The 22,611-nt window shown below is 36.8% G+C and overlaps 1 protein-coding gene across 5 annotated transcripts in view; it reads right to left on the bottom strand.

Moving 5' to 3' along the window:
- The window catches only part of PIK3CB (phosphatidylinositol-4,5-bisphosphate 3-kinase catalytic subunit beta), a 144,686-nt gene that overhangs the window by 50,313 nt on the left and 71,762 nt on the right, over window positions 1-22,611 (bottom strand). For 3 of the 5 annotated variants that reach the window (XM_059663805.1, XM_059663808.1, XM_059663807.1), the window contains exons 5-9: window positions 19,932-20,155; window positions 18,557-18,736; window positions 14,579-14,746; window positions 13,487-13,564; window positions 2,540-2,791 (exon numbers count right to left, since the gene is read on the bottom strand). In XM_059663805.1, coding sequence (XP_059519788.1) covers window positions 2,540-2,791; window positions 13,487-13,564; window positions 14,579-14,746; window positions 18,557-18,736; window positions 19,932-20,155 — 902 coding nt within the window. Of the gene's footprint in view, window positions 1-2,539; window positions 2,792-5,879; window positions 5,898-13,486; window positions 13,565-14,578; window positions 14,747-18,556; window positions 18,737-19,931; window positions 20,156-22,611 lie in introns of those variants that run through there. The other 2 variants (XM_059663806.1, XM_059663809.1) reach the window with 2 other exon arrangements.

Below are 22,611 nucleotides of genomic sequence, written 5' to 3'. Positions count from 1 at the left end.
TGCCTTTGTTCCAATAATCTTAGTTCTAGAAATGTCTAGAGTTCTAGATTATCCCCCACCAAAACAAACAAATAAAATCCCCCAAGATGGCCCTAGCCAGTTTGGCTCACTGGATAGAGCGTCGGCCTGGGGACTGATGGGTCCCAGGTTTGATTCCGGTCAAGGGCATGTACCTTGGTTTCAGGCACATCCCCAGTAGGGGGTGTGCAGGAGGCAGCTGATCGATGCTTCTCTCTCATCGATGTTTCTAACTCTCTATCCCTCTCCCTTTCTCTCTGTAAAAAATCAATTAAAAAAATTAAAAAAAAATCCCCCAACATGCATATTGCAAAATGTTCAATGTCTTTAAAATGGTTGAAGAAAACCCTAAAAACCAATTAAAGTTTCACAATAAAATAGTATATCCAAAAAATGAAATGTTGCTGTACATCCATTGAAAATGAGGAGAAACATTTAATGATTCAAGACAATATATCTAATATATTGTCAGGTTGTATGTTTTAAGACTTTTCAGCATATATAACTAGAATAAAGCAATGCCTCTAGATATCATAGAATTTATTTATATGTCTAAAAAAGGAAGCACTAAGCTGATAGGATTTTATGTAGAAACTTAGACTAATTAAGTCAGTGTATCAAAAAACCTTATTAACACTCAAATGCTTTGAGTAAAATATTCTGTATCAATGGAGGGAAAAAAGTCTAAGAAAGTAACTCTTCTGTGACTTTTTCATGAAAATTTATTTTGAAAAAATTATAATAACCAGCCCAGCCGGTGTGCCTCAGCGGCTGACCATCGACCTATCAACCAGGAGGTTCGATTCCCCGTCAGCACATATGCCCAGGTTGCAGGCTCCATTCCCAGGAGGGGGTGTGCAGGAGGTTGCCGATCAATGATTCTCTCTCATCATTGATGTTTCCAACTATCTCTCTCTCTCTCCCTTCCTCTCTGAAATCAATAAAAATATATATTTCTTAAAAATTACTATAATCAGAGAAAATACTTACATTCTGATGCTAAGAATCCTATATAATAAAAGTCTAATATGCAAATCAACCAAATGGCAGAACAACCGGTCGCTATGACGAGCACTGACCACCAAAGGGGCAGACGCTCAATGCTGGAGCAGCCCCCTGGTGGTCAGTGTGCTCCCACAGGAGCGTGGCTGGCGAGCACAGTGGCGGTGGTGGGAGCCTTTTCCGCCTCTGTGGCAGCGCTAAGGCTGTCCAACTAACAGCTTAGGCCTGCTCTCCATGGGAACCCCCCCAAAGAGTGCACGAATTTCATGCACCAGGCCTCTAGTATATAAATCCAGATAGATAAATGTAATAATCAAGATTTTTTTTAAGATATAAAATTCAATGTCCCCATCTCTCAAGAAAACACACAAAAAAACCCCATAACTTTTTAAAAAGAAGAAAAATGATTGCCATAGCTCAGTGATGGCGAACCTTTTGAGCTCGGCATGTCAGCATTTTGAAAAACCTAACTTAACTCTGGTGCCATGTCACATATAGAAATTTTTTGATATTTGCAACCATAGTAAAACAAAGATTTATATTTTTGATATTTATTTTATATATTTAAATGCCATTTAACAAAGAAAAATCAACCAAAAAAATGAGTTCACGTGTCACCTCTGACAGGCGTGTCATAGGTTCGCCATCACTGCCCTAGCTGGTTTGGCTCAGTGGATAGAGTGTCAGCCTGTGGACTGAAGGGTCCCAGGTTCAATTCTGGTCAAGGGCATATGCCCGGGTTGTGGGCTCAATCCCTAGTAGGGGGTGTGCAGGAGGCAGCCAATCAATGATTCTCTCTCATCATTGATGTTGCTATCTCTCTCTCCCTCTGCCTTCCTCTCTCTGGAAGGAAGGGAGGAAGGGAAGGGTGGAGGGAGGGAGGGAATCTTGACTAAAAATATGAAATGGAAGAGAATATGGGAAAATATGCACCATCCTTTATTTACAATTTCAAAATTGAAGAAACTGAAAACTAAAATTTTTTCATAACTCATTTGATAGTTAAAAAAAAAATAACATGAAATTAATATTTGCCTCATTTAATGTGACTATTCACATACTTTCCTTCTAGATACTGATGTGTTTGATTACAGATTTGAGTCCCAGACCCCCAAGGTGTGTTGAATGAAATATGACGATCTATGATCTTTCTAAAATACACAAAATTCTTAATTCTCAAACATGTGGCACCTGAAATTTCAGTTAAGAGACTGATCTGTAATTTTTAAAATGTCTTTATTCTTTTTCATCAGTATCTCCTAAAAAGTATAACATTTATAACAGAGCACTTATAGTATGATATTTACTAAAATAAATTTGCCAAAAGAGAAATGAATGAGCAGGACATAAAAAAGATTTATTATCTTTTTGAAATCAGTTCTTAGGGACCAAAGTTATATTAATTTCACTTATACGTATTACTCAATTATGTCAAAGGGTCTTAAAATTATTTCATTATAATATTATTCCATTAAGTTACTTCATTTTTTAAAAATTTCAGAAGTTAGTATATAATTACCACTTTCCCAGATTTCCTGATGGTCTGATATTTACAGGCATTAATTGTTTTAGTTGATTTCTTCGTTTTCACTTTATCCAAAACTGCATAAACAGCAAAACATAATCTAGCCATTCGTGGCAGGTCACAAGTATTAATATCAAATTCCAGTGGTTCATTCCAAACATGATCATTTTTCCCTGATATCTCTGAGCTTACGATGGTTTTACACAGGAGTTCAGTACCATGAAAAAGGCCAGCCCTGACATGAACCTGTAAGGAGGGAGACAAAAACAAATACAGATTCATGAATATTGTACCACTGCCACACCTCTAATTTCAGAGAATAAAGAAACATATATGGGAGAAGCAGCAAGCTGGATGATTTAAATTTAAGGTCTTATAACACAGACATAACAGCACATGTCCACAATCAACCTAAAACTCATTCAATTTAATAAAAGTATGGATGAAAATAGAAATGATATCTTTGGTATTACTGTTAAGAAAACACCATTCATGTTTTTCTCCCTGTTTATTTAAATAGTTTCTAGATTGAGTAACCATAGCCTTAAGCAACCTTTGTTTAAGTCCATGTCTCTAAACTGTTGTAAATGATATTTCCCAAAAATTTAGATTAAAAGCCTGGGGAATTTCTTATTTAATTTATAAAAGATATGGTAAGAAAAATTACAAAAAATTTTATACAACAGTACTTTAAAAAAATCTCTGTATCTACCTTTATGCTATACTCAAAATATCTAAACTATGAGAAACAGACAATATTAGTATTTTTAACAGCCAAGACAGAAGAGGAATAAGAAAGCATACTAACACATGATTTCTCATTTTCATAATTATTTTATTCTCTAAAGAAAAATTTAATTGCCTATAAGAATCATTTAACAATTCTTTTCTAAGCAATTAAGAAATGAACCCATCATGAAACGCACAATAAATGGCATTTGGTGTCAGTAAAATTATATGGAAGGTAGGAAGAAAAAGCACAAAACGTAGATTTCTAAGTTTTGTTTTCCTTCCTAACATATCTCAGGAAGATTGAGCATCAGTTAAAGAACACACAATGAATGGAAGTTTGAATTCATCAGGAGGTTAGGAAAAGGTTCCAGCACTTTTGTACCAAACTTTATCTTAAAAAGAATTTAACGGGTAAAGAAAAGGAAGTGCCTAATGCCTGCACAATGACCAGCTCCGCTGGCATGCCTAGGAACCCAGAACAGCCCAGTACAGCTCGAGTCTCAAAGTGCTTGGGTTGGAGAGGCTAACAGCAAAGTCAGTGCCATTTAAAACTATTACGCGCAAATATAAGTTAAACAGTTAAAAGACCACTTGAAAATACTAAAAAAAAAAAAAAAAAAAAAAAAGCTATTATGTCAAAACAAAACAAACAAACAAAAAACAAAACACAACACTTTTTCTTCAGGGAGGAGAAATGCTAGGGTTCAACGTAAGGTGTGAAAAGAGAGGCAAGAAGAGCTCTAGGGAGGGTGTAATTCAGGGAGAGACAGTCCAGGCCGGAACTATGAATTATGATAGAGTCAGAAGGAAGGAATGGAGGGTAAAGGATATTAAGGAAGGATCAACAGTATGTGATCAATTGATCAGACATGATAGATGAAAGAGAGGGGCAACTCTAGCTGGTTTACCAAACATAATAGGAAAGGCAGAAGAAAGAGGGAAGAGAATGAATTGGTGACTTTAGATATAAATTGGCTTTAGAAATGTGTATGAAGATAGAAGTCTGGAACTGAGGAGATATTTGGGCGAAGTCTTGAGAATTATAAGCAAAGGTGGTATGTTTTTCAATTTTCTTACAAAGAAGTTATCAGTAATTGTTTTCCAAGAACTGAAGAATGCCCAGTGAGAGGAAAGCACTGAGAGTGCTGAGGCAGGGTCCACATGCCTGAAGCCAATAATCCATCTAATCTCTGAGTTACTTGGCCTCAAAAGCACCACAGTATTTCCCCTCCTTCCCCTCAGGTACACATCACACAGGAAGCTCTCCGGCCCTCATTAGGCCTCCATTTCAATGACCAACCCCTCCCTGCCTTTCTGTCAGCTATGTCTGACTTCACTCTGCCCACACTCTCTGCAAGCGCCTGCCTTTCCCTGTCACACTCATCTGGAGCGCATGCCCGGGATAAACCAACTGCCTGTGCCCCTCCTCCACGCCAAACGACCGACCAATCACAAATGTGAAGTTACCCTTTCATCCCTGCAAGAACTATTTACCTTTCCTTCCGTCATTTACTATCCTGTGAGATGAGCCTCACATACAGTAAAACTATAAAAATAATTTTAAAGCCCTATTTATCCTACTTTCGTGGTCAGGTTTTCTGTTACTTGAGGATAATAACATGTCTGAAGGACACCTCCTGTCAATCTATTCTATTTGGGAGCTATAGAACATTAGAACAATGAAAATACTGGTCCACTATTATTTATAAGATAAATAATAAGGAAGATCAAATTATGCAGATACTGTAAAAATCAGAATCCAATACTTGCCATCTAGATATAAATGTTACTAAATTATAAAGCTGTGGATGGGGCAGATGGAGGATGGGATTGTTGGGGTGAAGCACAGGCCTTGAAGATTATTTTCTTCCCGCAAAATGCAGGTTATTTCATACACAACTGACACTCCACAAATTTCCAATGTAAAGGTATATAAACAGGGAGGGCTGGGGGATTGTCATCTATTAATACATGATTCCCACTTAGGAATTTCATGTCCATAATAAAACTACTTTAATTCTCTTCAAGGCTCAGTTGATCAAAGTATATCTGCTTTGTTCTCTTATAGATAACTGTCTTTAAAGGACCACAACAAAGTCTCTGCAGCCTAGTCCTTACCTCAAATCCCAGTTTTGAGTAAAAATATACATAGAATTTCCTAAAAGATACACCATATATTTGTTTCTTAGGAAAGTCCAAATGTTACCATTCAATTAAGGATAAACCATCACCTGGTTGAGTATAGTACTCAGACTGAATTATTTTGGTGTCTCATAGAATAACTTTTTCTGAATTGTACTGTCAATATTTTTTAACCCAGTAAAACATATTATAAGGGACAAATATGTGGAACATTATTTTACTACTATAATGATGCGGTCAGTGGTTATGGTGCTCACTTTATCACCCACTGTGTCTCCTTCAGTATCAGGATGAGCTATAAACACATGAATAGCTAGTTTGTTTTTATCTTAGGAGATTCTGAATATTGTAAGTGATCATGTTTTCTTTGCTTTGACTACTAGCTATATTGCAAGGTGAGAGCAAAATTTGTAGCCCACATCAAGCAATTACACAAATTCTTATTACTGTATATACATACCTACTGTGAATCTTGCTCCTGACTTTTTTGGCCATTAAATATCCTCAATTATTTTTTTCTCAATTATTTCTTAAAGATTTTTTTTAATCCTCACCCAAGGATATGTTTATTGACTTTAGAGAGAGAGGAAGGGGGAGAGAAAGAGAAACATCAATATGAGAGAAAAACACTGATCAGTTGCCTCCCATATGCACCCCAACTGGGGATCGAACCCATAATCTAGGTATGTGCCCTGACTGGAAATCAAACCCATGACCTTTCAGTGCATGGGACAACACTTCAACCAACTGAGCCACACCAGCCAGGGCCTCAATTATTTTTTAAAAAGTCAAAACTTTGTATATTTTGTGTGTATATGTGTGGGGGGGGGGGGAGGGAGGGAGAGAGAGAGAGAGAGAGAGAGAGAGAGAGAGAGAGAGAAAGAGAAAGAACAAGTGCGTGTGCACTTGACTCAAATCACTTGTGAAATGAAAGTAAGTAAATCATAAGTAAGACAAAACATACATAAAACGTATTTTGCATCTTGTGTATGATATAATGGAAGTTAGAAATTTTAGGACAAAAATGATATTCAATTTTCACTCTCAGTGACCTTGAAAACTTATGACTTTAAACACCTTTTGAAAAACAAATTATTTTTAAAAAATTATTTTTCAACATTATTATGATAAATCCAAGCTATTTACAATAAACTGCTGGGCTTAAAACAGGGAAATACAAGAGACCACTACATAAGTATTCAATAAATGCCAATATTTTAAAATAAAAACAAAAAATGCTAGTTATAATTCCACCAACCAACTTCTGGCAAAATTCTGACATAAGAAATGAAGTAAAATTATGGATCAGATGAATAGAAAAGTCCTATACTAGCTGTAAACAGAAACAGTAAAGGGTGTGATCTGGAAAAGAATAACAATAAAGAATGAGTCTAGCTTGGGCAAGGTAACAATAACGAGACCCTGCACATTTTGAAGAAATCTGTTGAAATATCATTCATTATCTAATAGTCAAAGTGTGACTTATTTAAGATTATGTCTGCTTGAGAAATCTCTTTAAAAGAGTCAATTTGATTAAAAAGAATAGAAAAATTAATCTACATTTAAAATAAAATGAAAAAAATTCTGTTTTCAGAACTTAAAATCTCCCATGGTATCAGATATATTAAAGGTTTTGTTTTCAGAAAAAGCAGTAAGAAAAACCATTCCCTAAACTTCTATCATGTGAAATGTTGTCAAAATTGTCCCATTTCCTGATGTTTGGTCTGGGTCATCTTCAGACTCTGAAAAGTGCAGAATTTTAAAGCCACCATTATGCTTAATACAGTCACACATTTTATTGTCTGACTGTAGTAAACTTCTAAAGAGACACATTTTCACAAGCCCCAGAACACAGGGAGAGCAAGAGAAGGCAGGCTTTATAATGCAAAGGCCTTGCCACTGTGCTCCAACAAGGGTGTGCCCAGCATACACACAGACTGTAATCCTGAACTCACCAATTAAAAATGCTCTGTTTTAGGCAAGATATGAAACTTTTTCCCAACATCAACACTTAATTTCCTTCTAATTTGGCAATATGGCCAAAATCCACTACATTTTTGCCTTTAAATATTAGACACCAAAAAGGGGGGGGGGGGCAGTAGCATAAATAGTAGGCTGAAATTCTCAGTTTCATGAAGTATATCACTTTTGTAAAGAGACAGATTTGTTCTCATTTGTGGGAGAAGCCATGTGCTACCTTTAACCAAGGATATAAAGATGTTATAGCTACATGAAAATGTATTATTAATTCATTATACAAAAGTTTACTTAGGATTTAGGCACTAAAGTAAGAAGATAAAAAGATTAAGATACAATTTCTTTCCTCAGGTTGCACATATTTTAGCAGGTTAAGAGTGCTGAGACCCATATAACTAGGCTATGAGGTGTTGTGATTTATGACTAATAAGTGTGAAATATGGGATATATCTGGGCTTGGAATTCTATAAGTTTATTCTTGTTGGGGTTTGCTGAGCTTCTTGAATCTGTCATAATATTTATATCTTTCGCTAACTTTGGAAAGCTCCCAGTGATAATTTCTTTAAACAGTTTTCCTGAACTGCACTCTTTCTTTGCTTTCTGGGATTGAGATCACACAAATGTTAGACCTTCTGATAGTCATAGGCCCTGCAGCTTTTTTCTTCCCCTATCATTTTTCTCTCTGTTGTTTAAATTGGAAATTTTTTTGATTATTAATCTTCAACTTCACTGACTCGTTCTGTTCTCATTACCATTCCATTGTTGAATCCATTCAGTGAGTTCTTGAAATTAGTTGTTGTTTTTTTCATTTCTAAATTTTCCATTTGGTTCCTCCTTATACCTTCTATTTCTTATCTGAGATTTCTATTTTTCCATTACTTTCAATTATAACTGCCCTTAGTTGTTGGCATATTTTTATAACTGTTTTAATAACGTTGTGAGATAATTCCAAAATCTATGTCATCTCAGCATTGATATCTGTTATTATCATTGTACATACAACTTCAGATTTTCCTAGTCCTGTGTTTATTTATTGTTTTAAATATGTTTTTATTGACTTCAGAGAGGAAAAGGGAGGAGGAGGGAGAGATAGAAACATCGATGATGAGAGAGAATCATTGATCCTCTGCCTCCTGCACACTCCCTACTGGGAATTGAGTCTTTTACTGGGGCACGTGCCCTAACAGGGGAATCAAACTGTGACCTCCTGGTTCATTGGTCAATGCTCAACCACTGAGCCACACCGGCTAGGCTAGATTTTCCTGATTATTTAAAAGCCAATTAATTTTGAAATGTCTACAAGACATTTTGATCATTATGTTATACTACTCTGGGTTTCATTTATATCCTACAGAGAAAATTAATGTTTGTTTTAGGAGATCATGATTAAGTTCATGCTGCAAGTTCCAACAAGCCTTCAATGAGCTGTGGTTCCAATACCAGTTGAGTTTTCAAATTCTTTGCAGGATTATTTGAATTTGTCCTGTGTGTTCATCATACAGGGACCAGTCTGAGAATTGGGTAGTGATTTCTGCTATTGTTCAGTTCTCAAACTATGTAGTTAGTAAGACTCAGATCCACAATGAACAGCTTAGCAATAAACATATAAGCATAAACATGCAAACATTTAAAGGGGTTGCTTTCCCAAGCTCTCGCAGTCTGCAATCATTCGAGTATATTTTAGTTGTTAGGGCTCCCCTTTTCTTGTCATCCAGCCAGAAAGCTGAGGTTTTATTCACCCACACTTCCTGCAACTATGCCAAACAGCAGGAAGGACAGGAGGGAAGTGGGGGGGCGGGGGGGAATCAATGAGGATTTACCACATTCTCTTGAGATTACAACTCCTCCAATCAAAGAAGAAGGTTCAACTCTGCATTTTAAGCCTGTCCCCTTTGGTGTTGCTGTTGCCCCAGGACTTCTTAGAGACTGGGGCAAATGAGAACAGAGAAAAGGACAGAAAACAACAAAAAAGGAGGAGTAAAATGGGAAGAACTTTCTCTGATAGTTAGAAGACCCTTTTCCCACATAAGTGATAATATGAGGGCTTCTTGAATGCTTTCTGACTGCATTAACACCATCTTCTAGATTTAGGCAGTGCTGAGTTTAGGCTTCTGGTACATATTAAGGTGCGCACCAGAAAAACGAAATGTCACAAGGTTGAAAAGAGACTGACCAAGAAAGAAGCTGAATGCTACAGAACTCTAAGCACTCTCACAGGGTTGAAAGACATTCAAGTACCAGCCAGGCAGAGTAGTGAATCCTCATTAAACAACTAGTATTTTCATTACAGACTACAGAGAATCACCTGGAACTGTGAATATACTGCAGTATCTCACTCCCATAATTAGGTTATACTTTATGATATAGCTGGCTTTAAGGAAGGGAGATTATCTATTAGGGGCCTGGTTCATGAGCCCTTAAATCCTTGCAACAGATTCAAACAGTGAGAAGGATTTGAGGCTTGAGAAATTCTCCATTTCTAGATTTTAAAATGGAGAGAGCCATATGGCCAGGACCTGAAAGAGGCCTCTATTAACTGAGAGTAATCCCCAGCCAACAGCCAGCAAGAAAACTAGAACCTCAGTCCTACAACTGCAAGGAACTGAATTTGGCCAGTAACTTGAATCATCTTGGAAGCAGATTCTTTCCCAGAGCCTTCAGGAAGGAATGCAGTCCACCTACCACCTGGATTTCCACCTTGTAAAGAGAACAAGCAGAAAACCCAGCCACACCATGCCCAGGCTACTGACCAATAGAAATGTGAGCTAATAAACAGATATTGCCTTAAGCTGCTAAATTTTCAGTAATCTGTTATCCAGCAACAGAAAACTAATTTAAGGGGCTACTATAAACTTAATGCTAATAAATTTATATATATATTTTTTTAGTGAGGGCAGGGAGGGGAGAGGCGAGGGGATGGGGGAAGGAAGCCGAGAAGGGGGGAGGTGGAGAGGGAAGAGGTAAGGAGAGGAGAGGGGACGGGGAGGAGAGAAGGGGGGGAGAAGCCTTAATGCTAATAAATTTAACAACTTAAAATAAATTATTCAAAAGACAAGAAATACCAAAATTGACACACACAGAAAAGAAAATCTACATATCCGTTAAAGAAGTTAAATTTCTAGTTAAAAACCTTCCTACAATGAAAACTCTAGGCTCAGATGGCTTGGAGTAAATCCTATCAAATATTTAAAGAAGAAATAATACCAATCCTACATAATCTTGTTCAGAAAATTGAGGAGGGGAAGGCTTTTCAACTCAATTCATAATGCTAACATTATCGTGATACCAAAATCAGAGAAAGACATGACATGTGAAGAAAAGTGCAGACCAATATTTTCCCTGAGTATAGACATAAAAACCTATAACAAAATATTAATAAAACAAATAAAAAAATGTATAAGCTACATCTTCACCAAGTGGAGAATGTTTCAGAAATGCAAAGTTGGTTTCAACCTTTTAAGATCAATCAAATTAACAGACTAAAATGTAAAAAACATACAATCATCTCAGTAAATATAGAAAAAGCATTTGACAAAGTACAACCCCTTTTTATCTCTTTCAGGATAAAAACTCTCAGCAGAGTAGGAAGAAAGGGAATTTCTTGAATAAAGGGCATCTCTAAAAATGTACAGCTAACATTATACTTAAAGTTGTAAGATTGAATGCTTTCCTTTAAGATTAAGCCTTGGGGTGTCCAAATGTTCTGGGTGTTCCTGTGGGGATTTTAGATGATATAAACATTCAAATGGTAGGCTGAGTAAAGTAGATTGCCCTTCCTAAGTGGGTGGCCCAAATCCAATTTGTTAAAGAATAAAATAGAAAAAATAAATAAATAAAAGCTGACCCTCCCCAGAGTAAGAAAGAATTCTTCCTGCCTGTGTGATTTATCAGCTTTTCTCCTATCATCAGAACTGAAACAGCAGCTCTTCCTGGGTCTTGAGCCTGCCAGCCTTCAACAGGAACTACTCAAAACCATCACCTGGCTCTCAAGCCTTCAGACTCACACTAGAATTAAACTCTCAGCTGAGTCTCCAGTTTGCCTCTAACCCTACAGATTACAGGACTTAACTTCATAATCATGTGAGCTAATTCCTTAAACAAATATATGTCTGCATGCCCTTCCCCTACCCCCTCCTCCAACCCAACTACATACACTACAGGTTCTGTTTCTCTGAAGAATCCTGACAGATACATCTACTCTCATCATTTCTATTTAAAATCATATATTGAAGGTTCTAGCCAGAAAAAGTTTGAAAAGAAGTAAAGCAGTATACCCCCTTCTTTTTTTTCTTCAGATTTCTTTTCAACATTACTGGAGCTCCTAACTTGTGTAGCAATTAAACAGAAGGGTGTGTATCTACAAAAATAAATTATGCCATAATTGCCTTAACTTACTTACATTCAACAATATAACCCCAGTGGGGGAAAAAAGGCGGGGGGGGGGGGGGCCGCTGGTGAGAGGAGACTAGCAAACTAGAGTTGCCTGGGAGACATTTTACATGTCATTAAGACCATTACTCCTTAGAGCATGACCACAAACAACAGAATCAATTCAGCTTGAAATATCTGTTGGAAGTTGGCAAAACCTATGGAAATAAAATGTCACTGACAAAGACATAAAATGTTATACTCAAAAAAATAAAGCAGGCAGTGAAGGCTTCTTTGGTCTTCTTCAGAAGAAATCAAATAGAAGACCGTAGAAAATTTAATAACGACACAAGAATTAAATAACATAAATTACCCACAGAAGACAAATACAATAAACTACAAATGGGAAGAACAAGCAAGAATTCCCATTTTTACAATGTAAATTACACATCCATACCTACAAATCAAGGAAAAAAACTATACAAACATATATAATACTCCATATGACGTGAGGATAGATTTGCCTATATATGATTTCTGCCATTAGAAATATAAATACCCAAGGAACTTTAGTGACTATTTATGACAGTCCAAGATGTATTATAAAATAAATAAATCAAACTGCAGAATAATACATACAATATCATCCCTTTTTAACAAACCAACCAATCAACAAAATAAACACAATAAAAAACTATTCAATCCCCAAACTATCTGTATATATATTTATGTAAATATGGAAATCACTCACAACACTGGTTATATATGATGATAAAGAGATCAGTAACTTTTTTCTCTAATCATGTTTGTATTTTTTTACCTGTTACAATAATGTTAAACTTTTGCAATTGGAAAATAATTAATAAGAAAATTTTAAATTAAAGGAAAAAATAAAATTACCACTAAAATAGAAAACAAAAGCTAATTGGCATACACACACTCATTAAAAATTCAAATCTAGCTAAGAATATAAGAGAAAAGAAACACCCTTATTTTCATGACAGCTACCCAAAGAATCTTTAATGTCCATTTACAAAAGCAAGCTCTTGGTAATCTTTGGCAAGGTGCTTCCTGAATATATTGTCATGCCAGCAAACGTCTCAAACTAACTGAATCTCTTTCTTGGATCACAAAACTATTCACTTAATTTCCTGTCAAACAAAATAGGGGAAAATGCATGCTTTATACTTTGAGACAAAATGCCTTGTTAAATCTTCACTTAATTGTATGGGGCTGTGCAATAAATCTCCATGTGTTAACAACTTGTGGTCTATAATGTAGTCATCTGTTTTCTTCCAGGAAATGGTATTACATTTTTTGTGCTCAGCAAGTTTAAAGGAAAAAAAAAAAGGGCTGGGTGCAGCTCTAAGCAAAGCTGAGAAAGAAGAGTAAACTTGCATACAAACATGTAACCTACAGTTTCAACTTAAATTTCATTTGTTATATCCCTCATCTAAAGCAATTTTTTTTATATAATATACTGTCAAATGTCAATCTATCCGTTGCATCTCCAAGTATTTAAAGAATAGTTTAAAACAAAAAAACACAACATTTTTAATTAAAAACAAAAATTCTTGTCTTATAATAAACTGCCATATTCTACCTCGTATAACTGACCAATGTTAGTAAAATTTAATTTCCAACGTGACATTCATGGAGCATATCAGTGAGTTATTTAAATAATGGAGCAGATGACAAATTCAAATCTTAGCAAGTACTCACTTTTACAGTTTCTTCTGTGTTAAGTTTATTTCCCTTAACCAAGACAATTTGGAAAGGGTTGTTATTTTCCCAAACATGCTGTAAAAGAATGAAATAAGTACAAGGTATTTTAATTAAAGATATGAATATTTTATGCCAACAATGAAATCATCACATCAGTTCTCATGTCCACTGGCAAAATAATGAAAATAGACCTCTAAACTAACAACTGAAAGTCACATGTTAAATTAAGCATCATAACCAGTAGCACATAACTCTCATGGTAAAACACAAGCAGCATTCCAATATTGCTAAAAGATTACTAAGCTAAATATCTAAACAAATAGTTTTAAAAGCTTTGAATAAAACTAAGAATTTACCATTTAAATTAATATATAGATAATATCTTACTCATACAATGTGTTAAGACTGAATAACTATTTAAAAAGTGTTAACTGTTCCCATGAACACAAACATTTGTTTTTTTGATACAATAAAAGTCTAAAAGTATTCAATTAAGACAGGCAAATTATACCACAACACTATCATAGCTAAGCTGATAGAAATGAAATATAATAGTAAATCAGCTATTTCTGCACATCTAACTTTTTTACCATAATGTCTCTAATTATTCAAGTCCTATGTTCAGCTCTAATCTTCAAAATATCTCTAATTTAATGGCATTTTTCTTTGGCACCAAAAGAACAACAGAAATAGAAATGTCATATTTACATTTATATGTAGCTTGAGTAAAGAAAAATAACAGTAACTAAACAGATAATTATTATAAATGGAAAGGGATTTGTATATATTGGTTTTCACAGAAGGAGAAGTGAAAAAAAAGTGTGTGTGTGTGTGAGAGAGAGAGAGAGAGAGAGAGAGAGAGAGAAAGAGAGAGAGGGAGAGGGGGAGGGAGAGAGAGAGAGAGAGAGAAAGAGGGAGAGAGGGGGAGGGAGGGAGAGAGAGAGAGAGAGAGAAAGAGGGGGAGAGGGGGAGGGAGAGAGAGAGAGAGAAAGAGGGGGAGAGAGAGAGAGAGAGAGACTGACTTACATATACAACTTAACAAAATCACATGCCTTTTGGAGTTGGCAAAAGTTCACACATGAAACTTACAGAAATAATTCGTTTCTTTGGTGGTAAAGGAAGGGGAAGGTTAGATGAATTTCGATTTATGGCAGCCTCTATGGCAATCATTTCCTGTTCATACATCTTTTTGATCTTGCAACATTCCACAAGTATAAAATGGGGCAAGGTCCTGTTCATTACACAGTTCCGGATATACTAACAGTGGCAAGAAATAATAGGTAAGGATAATCAAGCAAATACTTAAACCAATAGAAGAATAAAATTAAGCTGAACAACACTATATTAAAATGACTATGAAAGTATATCTTCACCAATTTGATGTCAAGAATATGAGAAATAAAGTCACACCATAAAAATACCACCATTAACTTAATATCTAAGTACATAAGAACTGAGCTAGACACTGCTTATACATTACTAGAGGCCCAGTGCATCAAATTTGTGCATGGGGGTGGGGGGGGGAGGGGAAAGTGGGGTCCCCTCAGCCCAGCCTGCACCCTCTCCATTCCGGGACATTCCTCTCACAATCCTGGACTGCTGGCTCCTAATCGCTCACCTACCTGCATGCCTGGTCACCCCTAACTGCCCACCCCCTGCCAGCCTGGTCGCCCTGTACTGCCTTTGTGTGCTGGCCTGGTTGCCCCTAACTGCCCCCTGCTGCCGGCCAGGTTGCCCCCTGCTGCCGGCCAGGTTGCCCCCAACTGCCCCGCTCCTTGTTGGCCTAATTGCCCCCAAATGCCCCCCCGCCAGCCTGGTCACCCCCAAATGCACCCTCCCCACTGGCCTGGTCACCCCCTAACTGCCCCCCACCCCGCCGGCCTGCTTGCCTCTTACTGGGTCCCCCCTGCCGGCCTAGTCACCCCCAATTGCCCCCCTGCCAGCCTGGTCGCCCACTGCCCTCCCTGCTGGCCTGGTCACCACCAACTGCCCCCCCCACCCCCCCGCCAGCCTGGTCGCCCCTCACGGCTCCCGCACCAGCCTGGTCGCTCCATGCAGCCTGCTGTTCAGTCATTTGGTCGTCCCTCACTAACTCCCCGACCAGCCTGGTCGCTCCATGCAGCCTGCTGTTCAGTCATTTGGTCGTCCCTCACTAACTCCCCTGCCGGCCTGGTCGCCTCACATAGCCTACTTGTTCAGTCGTTTGGTTGTCTCTCACTAACCCCTTGTGAGGCTGTAGGCAGCCATCTTGTGACGGCATGAGGGTTAATTTGCATACTACCTCTTTATTATATAGGATAGGTAATCTTCATAAAAACTCACTAAGAGCAATTATCCCCCACTTAATATATTAAAGAGCAAAAATTGGAAGAGTTAAGTTATACATCTAGTACAGCCGTGGGCAAACTACGGCTCGTTTGAAATGAATAAAACTAAAAAAAAAAAAGACCGTACCCTTTTATGTAATGATGTTTACTTTGAATTTATATTAGTTCACACAAACACTCCATCCATGCTTTTGTTTCGGCTCTCCGGTCCAGTTTAAGAACCCATTGTGGCCCTCGAGTCAAAAAGTTTGCCCACCCCTGATCTAGTATCTTTAAGACCTGAATTTAAATCCACCTGACTTTTTTTTTGTTTACTGGCTAAACCTTGAAATACATGCCTCAGTCTAGATGTTTTATCTTCTCTTTTCTGCACTTAATACCTGACAGTTTGACAATAGGCATACCTTTCTAGGGCAGGACATGAACACCATAGATTAATGTCACGGTGCAAGCTTTCACCAATCAGTCAAGAAAGGTTAGCACGTAGGACCCATGTGGCCATTTCTTAAGTCATCTCACACTTTCCTATGGATCCCTGAGGTAGACCTGGTACCGTTTTAGCACAGGACTCCAGGCAACCATTACTGTTTCCCAGAAAAAAAAATTATTGGCCTCTCAGCTTGAGGCTCTTGTTTTATTTCCATGAAACCAGGATGACTCTCCAGAGGCATGTAAAAAAGGGGGTGATTATTCACATTACCAAAAATTCCTAACAAACCGAATAGAAATCCAATATATTATTCAAAAGAAAAACTTTATCTATAATAGACTGGACAGCCAAACGACCTTCTGGACATCATTCCAGACATCCTTCCTGACGAAGCTGCAGGGGCCAAGGCAGAGGGGTTAGGGGTGATGAGGCAGGCAAGTGAGTGGTTAGGGGCAATCAGACAGGCAGGCAGGCAGGCAAGCAGTTAGGAGCCAGAGGTCCCAGATTACGAGAGGGATGTCCGACTGCCAGTTTAGGCCTGATCCCCAAACTGGCAGTTGGACATCCCCCGAAGGGTCCTGGATTGTGAGAGAGTGCAGGCCAGGCTGAGGAACTGCCCTCCCCCGCCCTCCCCCACCCTCCCCCAAAACCCCACGTACTGGGCCTCTACTACAAATATAAAGTGTGATTCCATGTACTGTATTAAATGTAGAACCACTAAAAATATATTTTTTGAAATAAATAAAAAACATTTCCCGAATGGCCTATAAGTGGAATTACATGATATTATGACAAATGTATTCATTCAAAACTTTTCACTATGAAAGATGGATCATTCTATTTCCTTCATATTCCTTTGCCAACATTGTATATTTTCTTTCCAATATGACCTTGTACAAAAACGTATGCATGGCTTTATTTTTCTTTATAATAACAAATTCTAGTTTTTGGCAAAACAGTATGCCTTTCTCTTAAGAAAAAGGTGTTAAGTTAAAGAAGCAGGAGGATCCTTAAAATATGGCAAAAGATGAAGGGAAGAAGGCAGTACTTCTATGCTCCCACCAAGCACTTTACATCTTCCTTCTTCCTCTTATGAGCTAGAGTCCAAGCACTTACTATCAGAATGCCACAGCTCTCAAAGCTGTGCAAAGAAGTTATAATCACTGTTAGACTTCCTACCTACTAAAGCACAAGAATTGAAGGTCACACCAAAAATCTGAAAACAAAGGTGTAAAATTCCCTATTTCCTTCTAATAAATCACAGGTCCTTATTCTCAGACAAACATCACTTAATATTTGGCATGCCTGTATTCCTCTTTCTTAATACAAAACAAAAATAAAAGTGATCACATATTACTCTAAGATCTTGTTAGTTATTTATCTAACTTGGCACTCAGCGTATTGTTCTTAATAATAATGATCGTTTTTTGTCTCCAAATGTAATTTCAAAAAATAATCCTCAAATTCCTTGAAGGCAAAGCTAGGATCCTATCCTTTAAATAGCACACCGTATGGTGGGGGGAGGGGTAGTGCACTGCACATATCTTATTTAAACTCCACTTTACTCCAAAAATAATCTGAGGCACTTTAGTGCCTTCCATATAAGCAGAGAATTCATGACTAAATGGTAATAAATAACTGAAAGGTAAGGAAAGACGTTGGAGGATGGTGAAATTTAATTCTTACAAAATTTCTACCACATATGGAAGTAACAAAAAAGGTGGGGGAGGGGTGGAGGAGGAAAGGGGAAATTACACATATAAATATTAGGCTTAAAACTGAAAAGTTTTATAATACATAATGGAAATTTTTAATATTACTTTACCTAGTTAACAGATAATTGCAAATAAGTTTTATACAATTCAATTAGTGGCCATTTAATGAAAATATTTTGTTTTACTTCCCCCAGAATATTTCATATCTAAATCATTGTTTATATGATGAAATAGTGGGCAGCTATAACAAATTATATAAAAATTCATAGTACTGTATGAAATTATGACACTGAAATAATTTAAAAAGCAGAATGAAAACATTATAGATACACACATAATGCCAAAAATACATGTAACTTTGAGTAAAATGACAAAACCATGCCAAAATGTTAACAATGGTTAACTTAGAGGTAGGTAGGATTGTGGTTATTATTTAATTGAGTATAATTTTCTGTAGGTTCCAAATGCTGACTATAGTTAACACACTTTTATATCAGAAATTTAAATTGTCAAATTGTTAAATACACACACACACACACACACACACACACACACACACACACTTCTCTGGTAAATTGAGAGTTAATATTCATACCTGGAACTGGATTAGTGGGTGATCACCAAACACGTATTCTACTCTCCCACTGATTTGCAGCACATAGTCATAGGGGCTAACTTCATCCTCTTTCCAATGAATAGTCAAACGTTTTTGGATTGCTAGTTCATTTATTTTTATAGGATTCATATTAGGAGATACTTGAAAGCTAAACACATCCTATAGAGAGGGGTAGAAAAAAAACACACCACAATTAAACATTTGTGCTAAAAACAAAACAAAACACTCTTTACATTTGTACTTATTACTACATTATAAATAGCCATACATAATATTCACATATGTACATCCTTTATTTACATCTAGTATTTCAGTAAATCTTCCAGTTTTCTAAATATAATGTATCCATGCCAAATATGCTAAGATTTCTGATAATTTGCAATTCATCTTACGCTTTAGAGTGTGCCACAGTTTCCACAGGTCAGATAAATATTTAACTAAAAGTTTAATAATATTTAACAAAAATTTATCTTCAGGTAGCTAGCTTATCACATGCATTTTCCAGTAAATATCCTTCTTTTAAAAAGTGACCCAAAACCCCTGTGTTTTTAGTCTGTATTAATAAAAGAGTTATATGTAGTCACTAGTAAGAGATTTTTACTTTATACTAATTGAGCCATAATTTAAAATTTTTGTCTGATTTTATAAACATATAAAAAGAAACAAAGAAATTTTAACTAGTGAAAAATGAGATATAGTTGTGATGGAATATTATTAAACCTATGCATAAATCCCAAAGGTAGAGATATTAAAGATTATTTAATAATACCTGAATCCATCTATAATTTCACACCAAATGATCATATATCAAAGATATAAGAAAGCTCACTCTCTCTCATAGCAGCCAACTGCTACCCTAGAAAACTATGATTATTAGATCACTAATGGCCCAGTGCACAGATTCGTGTACATTGAAAGGAAATTAATTAGAAGAAATATTTTAATATCGCTATTCGCCCTTTCTCTATAATAGAAGTGTCAACAAAATTTACGATTGACAATGACAGATTGAAACACATGCGTGCAACTGGCGCCAGCACAAGCTTTATATGTACTGTGCATGTGGAAATCAACTTAGCCTTCCAGTCAGGGCACATGCCCAGGTTGCAGGCTGGATTCTCAGAGTGGGGTGTGCAGGAGGCAACTGATCAATGATTCTCTCTTATCATTGATGTTTCTCTCTCACTCTCCCTTCCTCTCTGAAACCTATCAAAATATATAAATTAAAAATTAAAAAAAATGCTCTTTATAAAAGTTTCCTAGGCAAGCAAAAGCCTCCTCTGAGGGTTGAGCTGTATTCAGGTAAAAGTCACAGATTTATTACAAAATATGTATTAAAATAATATTATATTACCTGACAATTTTCAAAATGCACAGCCACAATGAGCTTTCCTCCATAAAGTTTATCTTCTAAGTTTTCAAGGATGGATGATTCATGCTCTGGTGGATATGTTTGCTTTAGCCAGTCCATCCAAGACAATCCCACAAGCGACTGAATCTTTTCCTCACTGAATTTACGCATTTTTATTCGGAATTCATTCACTTCAGGGTCCTTCAAGGCATCAAATTCATGCAAACCTAAACACATTTTTTAAAGTAGTCATTTTGAGAATATAATTAAAGAGAATAATTAAAGAGAATATAAAAAATGTAAGAGAATATACAAGATAATTGGTTTTTATCAAGCAAACAAAACTGGGCAGGAAAATATTATACAAAATCAATTAATAGCCAGATAAAATACCAAAAGTAGCCCAGCTGGTGTGGCTCACTGGTTGAGCTGCTCTATAAATGATCATTTAGAATTAAACAGAAAATAAAATAATCAGGCCCATCATATTTAAAAGAAGGTATTTTTAGACCTATTAGGCAGTTATATCTGTAAAGGTTCTATTGTTTTCTTTGGGGAGGAGGCGGCAGCAAACTTGTTCCTGAAGTTAAATTGAAATAATTGTTTATTGTTTTGCCAGGAGGCATGACCTCACCAAGCCCGGTTGTAGTCATGAAATACAAAACAGTAATTGCAAAAATTTACTTGTTAGGTATGTAAAGTGAAAACTGATTCTAAAACATTAAAACAGACTTATTTAACTTCTAAATGAATGTTAACATTTAAAATTGTGTATATGATCAAAGCACCAGTTTTTCTAGAGATGCTGAAGATCTAAAGTACAATTTATAAAGAGTTAAGAGTTTATAAACTGTATAACACATTAAAACATTTCTTACATGCTGATCTTTTAAATTGTAAGGAACTCTGCAAAATAAAATAATACAATAAGCTTTATGATTCTGAGTAAAATATAATACCTTGCTTATAGAAAGAGAAATTCAATTCTAATATACATATATTCCCTGTGCTGTAGTAAGGTAAAGTTAGATTGCCAAATAAAAATAAATAAAAATAGCATGCCCAATTCTATTTCAATTTTAGGTAAACAATGAATAGTTTTTTTAGCATAAGTATATCCTATATAATATTTGGATCGCCTATATTTTTATTTACTAAATTTGGCAAGCTTGGGTAGAGGTTATGGTAGCTAATGAATCCTATGTTTTATAAAGCAAGACCAGAAGGGAATACAGTGATCTAAAGGGTTGAAAAGATCGTAAGATTTTAAAAGATACCTATATTCTGAAGAAAGTTAGCTATCTCTGTGGTGCTACCCTTTTAGACTACCAAATGTTTTAGATACATCACAATATTATCAAGTGGATAGTCTTATCCTAGAGGATAAAAGATTATAAGAGATTTTTAATTCTTTCTACTTTTCCATATATTCTTCAATTCAAGTGAAGGAAAAACTTTTTCTAATGGAGAAAATTAATAACCTATAAAAATCTTTGGAACATTTGGAGAAAATGAAAAAGAATGCTTTCTACAAAGTCTATTAATATACAAGAAAAAATCTGTATGGTATGTAATTATACATCTATTTAATGGAGGGGAAATTATTGCCAGAAGCTAACCAGCTATCCTCTGAAGTAATCAAACATTTTAAAGAACAGGGTGCCATTAGCAAATCAACAGGGTTCTGTTCTAAGTACTCAAAGGGAAGAGTTCAGCCTCACAGTGTAATTACTGGCTACCCTGAATTACCTTAGGTAAAGATCAAAGAATACTATTTTAAATGGGATGGTTCTTGGGATGGTACTATATTAAAGATACTATCATGGAAAAACCAAGATGGCGGCATAGGTTAACGCCGGAGTTTGCTGCTTTGAACAACTACTTCAAAAGTGAAACTAAAACACGGAAGGGACATCACCCAGAAACACAGGAACGCTGGCTGAGTGGAAGTCCTACAACTAGGAGGAAAGAGAAACGCACACGGACACTCAGAGGAGGCGCAGTGCTGAAGTCAAATTCTGAGGTGCGGAGTGCGAGGAGCGGGCTGGCGGCGGAGGGCGCGGTTGTTGTTTTCAATCGGGAGGGAGTCGCAGACTCTGAGCACCAGATCCGGGCGAGTCTTTAGGGACCCAGGCTCAAACGGGAGAAGTGGACTGTCTGGCTTCGGTCAGAGCGAGTGCAGCTTTCTCTCCCAGCTTTGCAGCGGGTGCTGGGACTCAGAGAGGCAGAGCCCCTGGGGACAGGACTGAGAGCCGCCATAACTGCTCTCTCCGGCCCACCCTGTTGATCCTGTGCGACCCGCCCCGCCCAAGCCCTGCACAGAGGCATTTGCCAGATAGCCTCAGGCAAAGGCTAGATTAGCACCTCCCTAGAGGACAGAAGTTCTCTCACTGCTGACACAGCTGATTCTCATAGCCACTTGGCCTGGAGGTCAAACCCTCCCTGGAATTAGCTACAACAATCAAGATTTAACTATAAGACTCCAAACAAAGACCACTAGGGGGTACACCAAGGAAGCATAACAAAATGCGGAGACAAAGAAACAGGACAAAATTGTCAATGGAAGAAATAGAGTTCAGAACCACACTTTTAAGGTCTCTCAAGAACTGTTTAGAAGCTGCCGATAAACTTAATGAGATCTACACGAAAACTAATAAGACCCTCGATCTTATATTGGGGAACC

This window comes from Myotis daubentonii, chromosome 14 (assembly GCF_963259705.1).
Source record: "Myotis daubentonii chromosome 14, mMyoDau2.1, whole genome shotgun sequence".
Taxonomy (NCBI): Eukaryota; Metazoa; Chordata; class Mammalia; order Chiroptera; family Vespertilionidae; genus Myotis; species Myotis daubentonii.
This window is presented reverse-complemented; position numbering and strand designations above follow the sequence as displayed.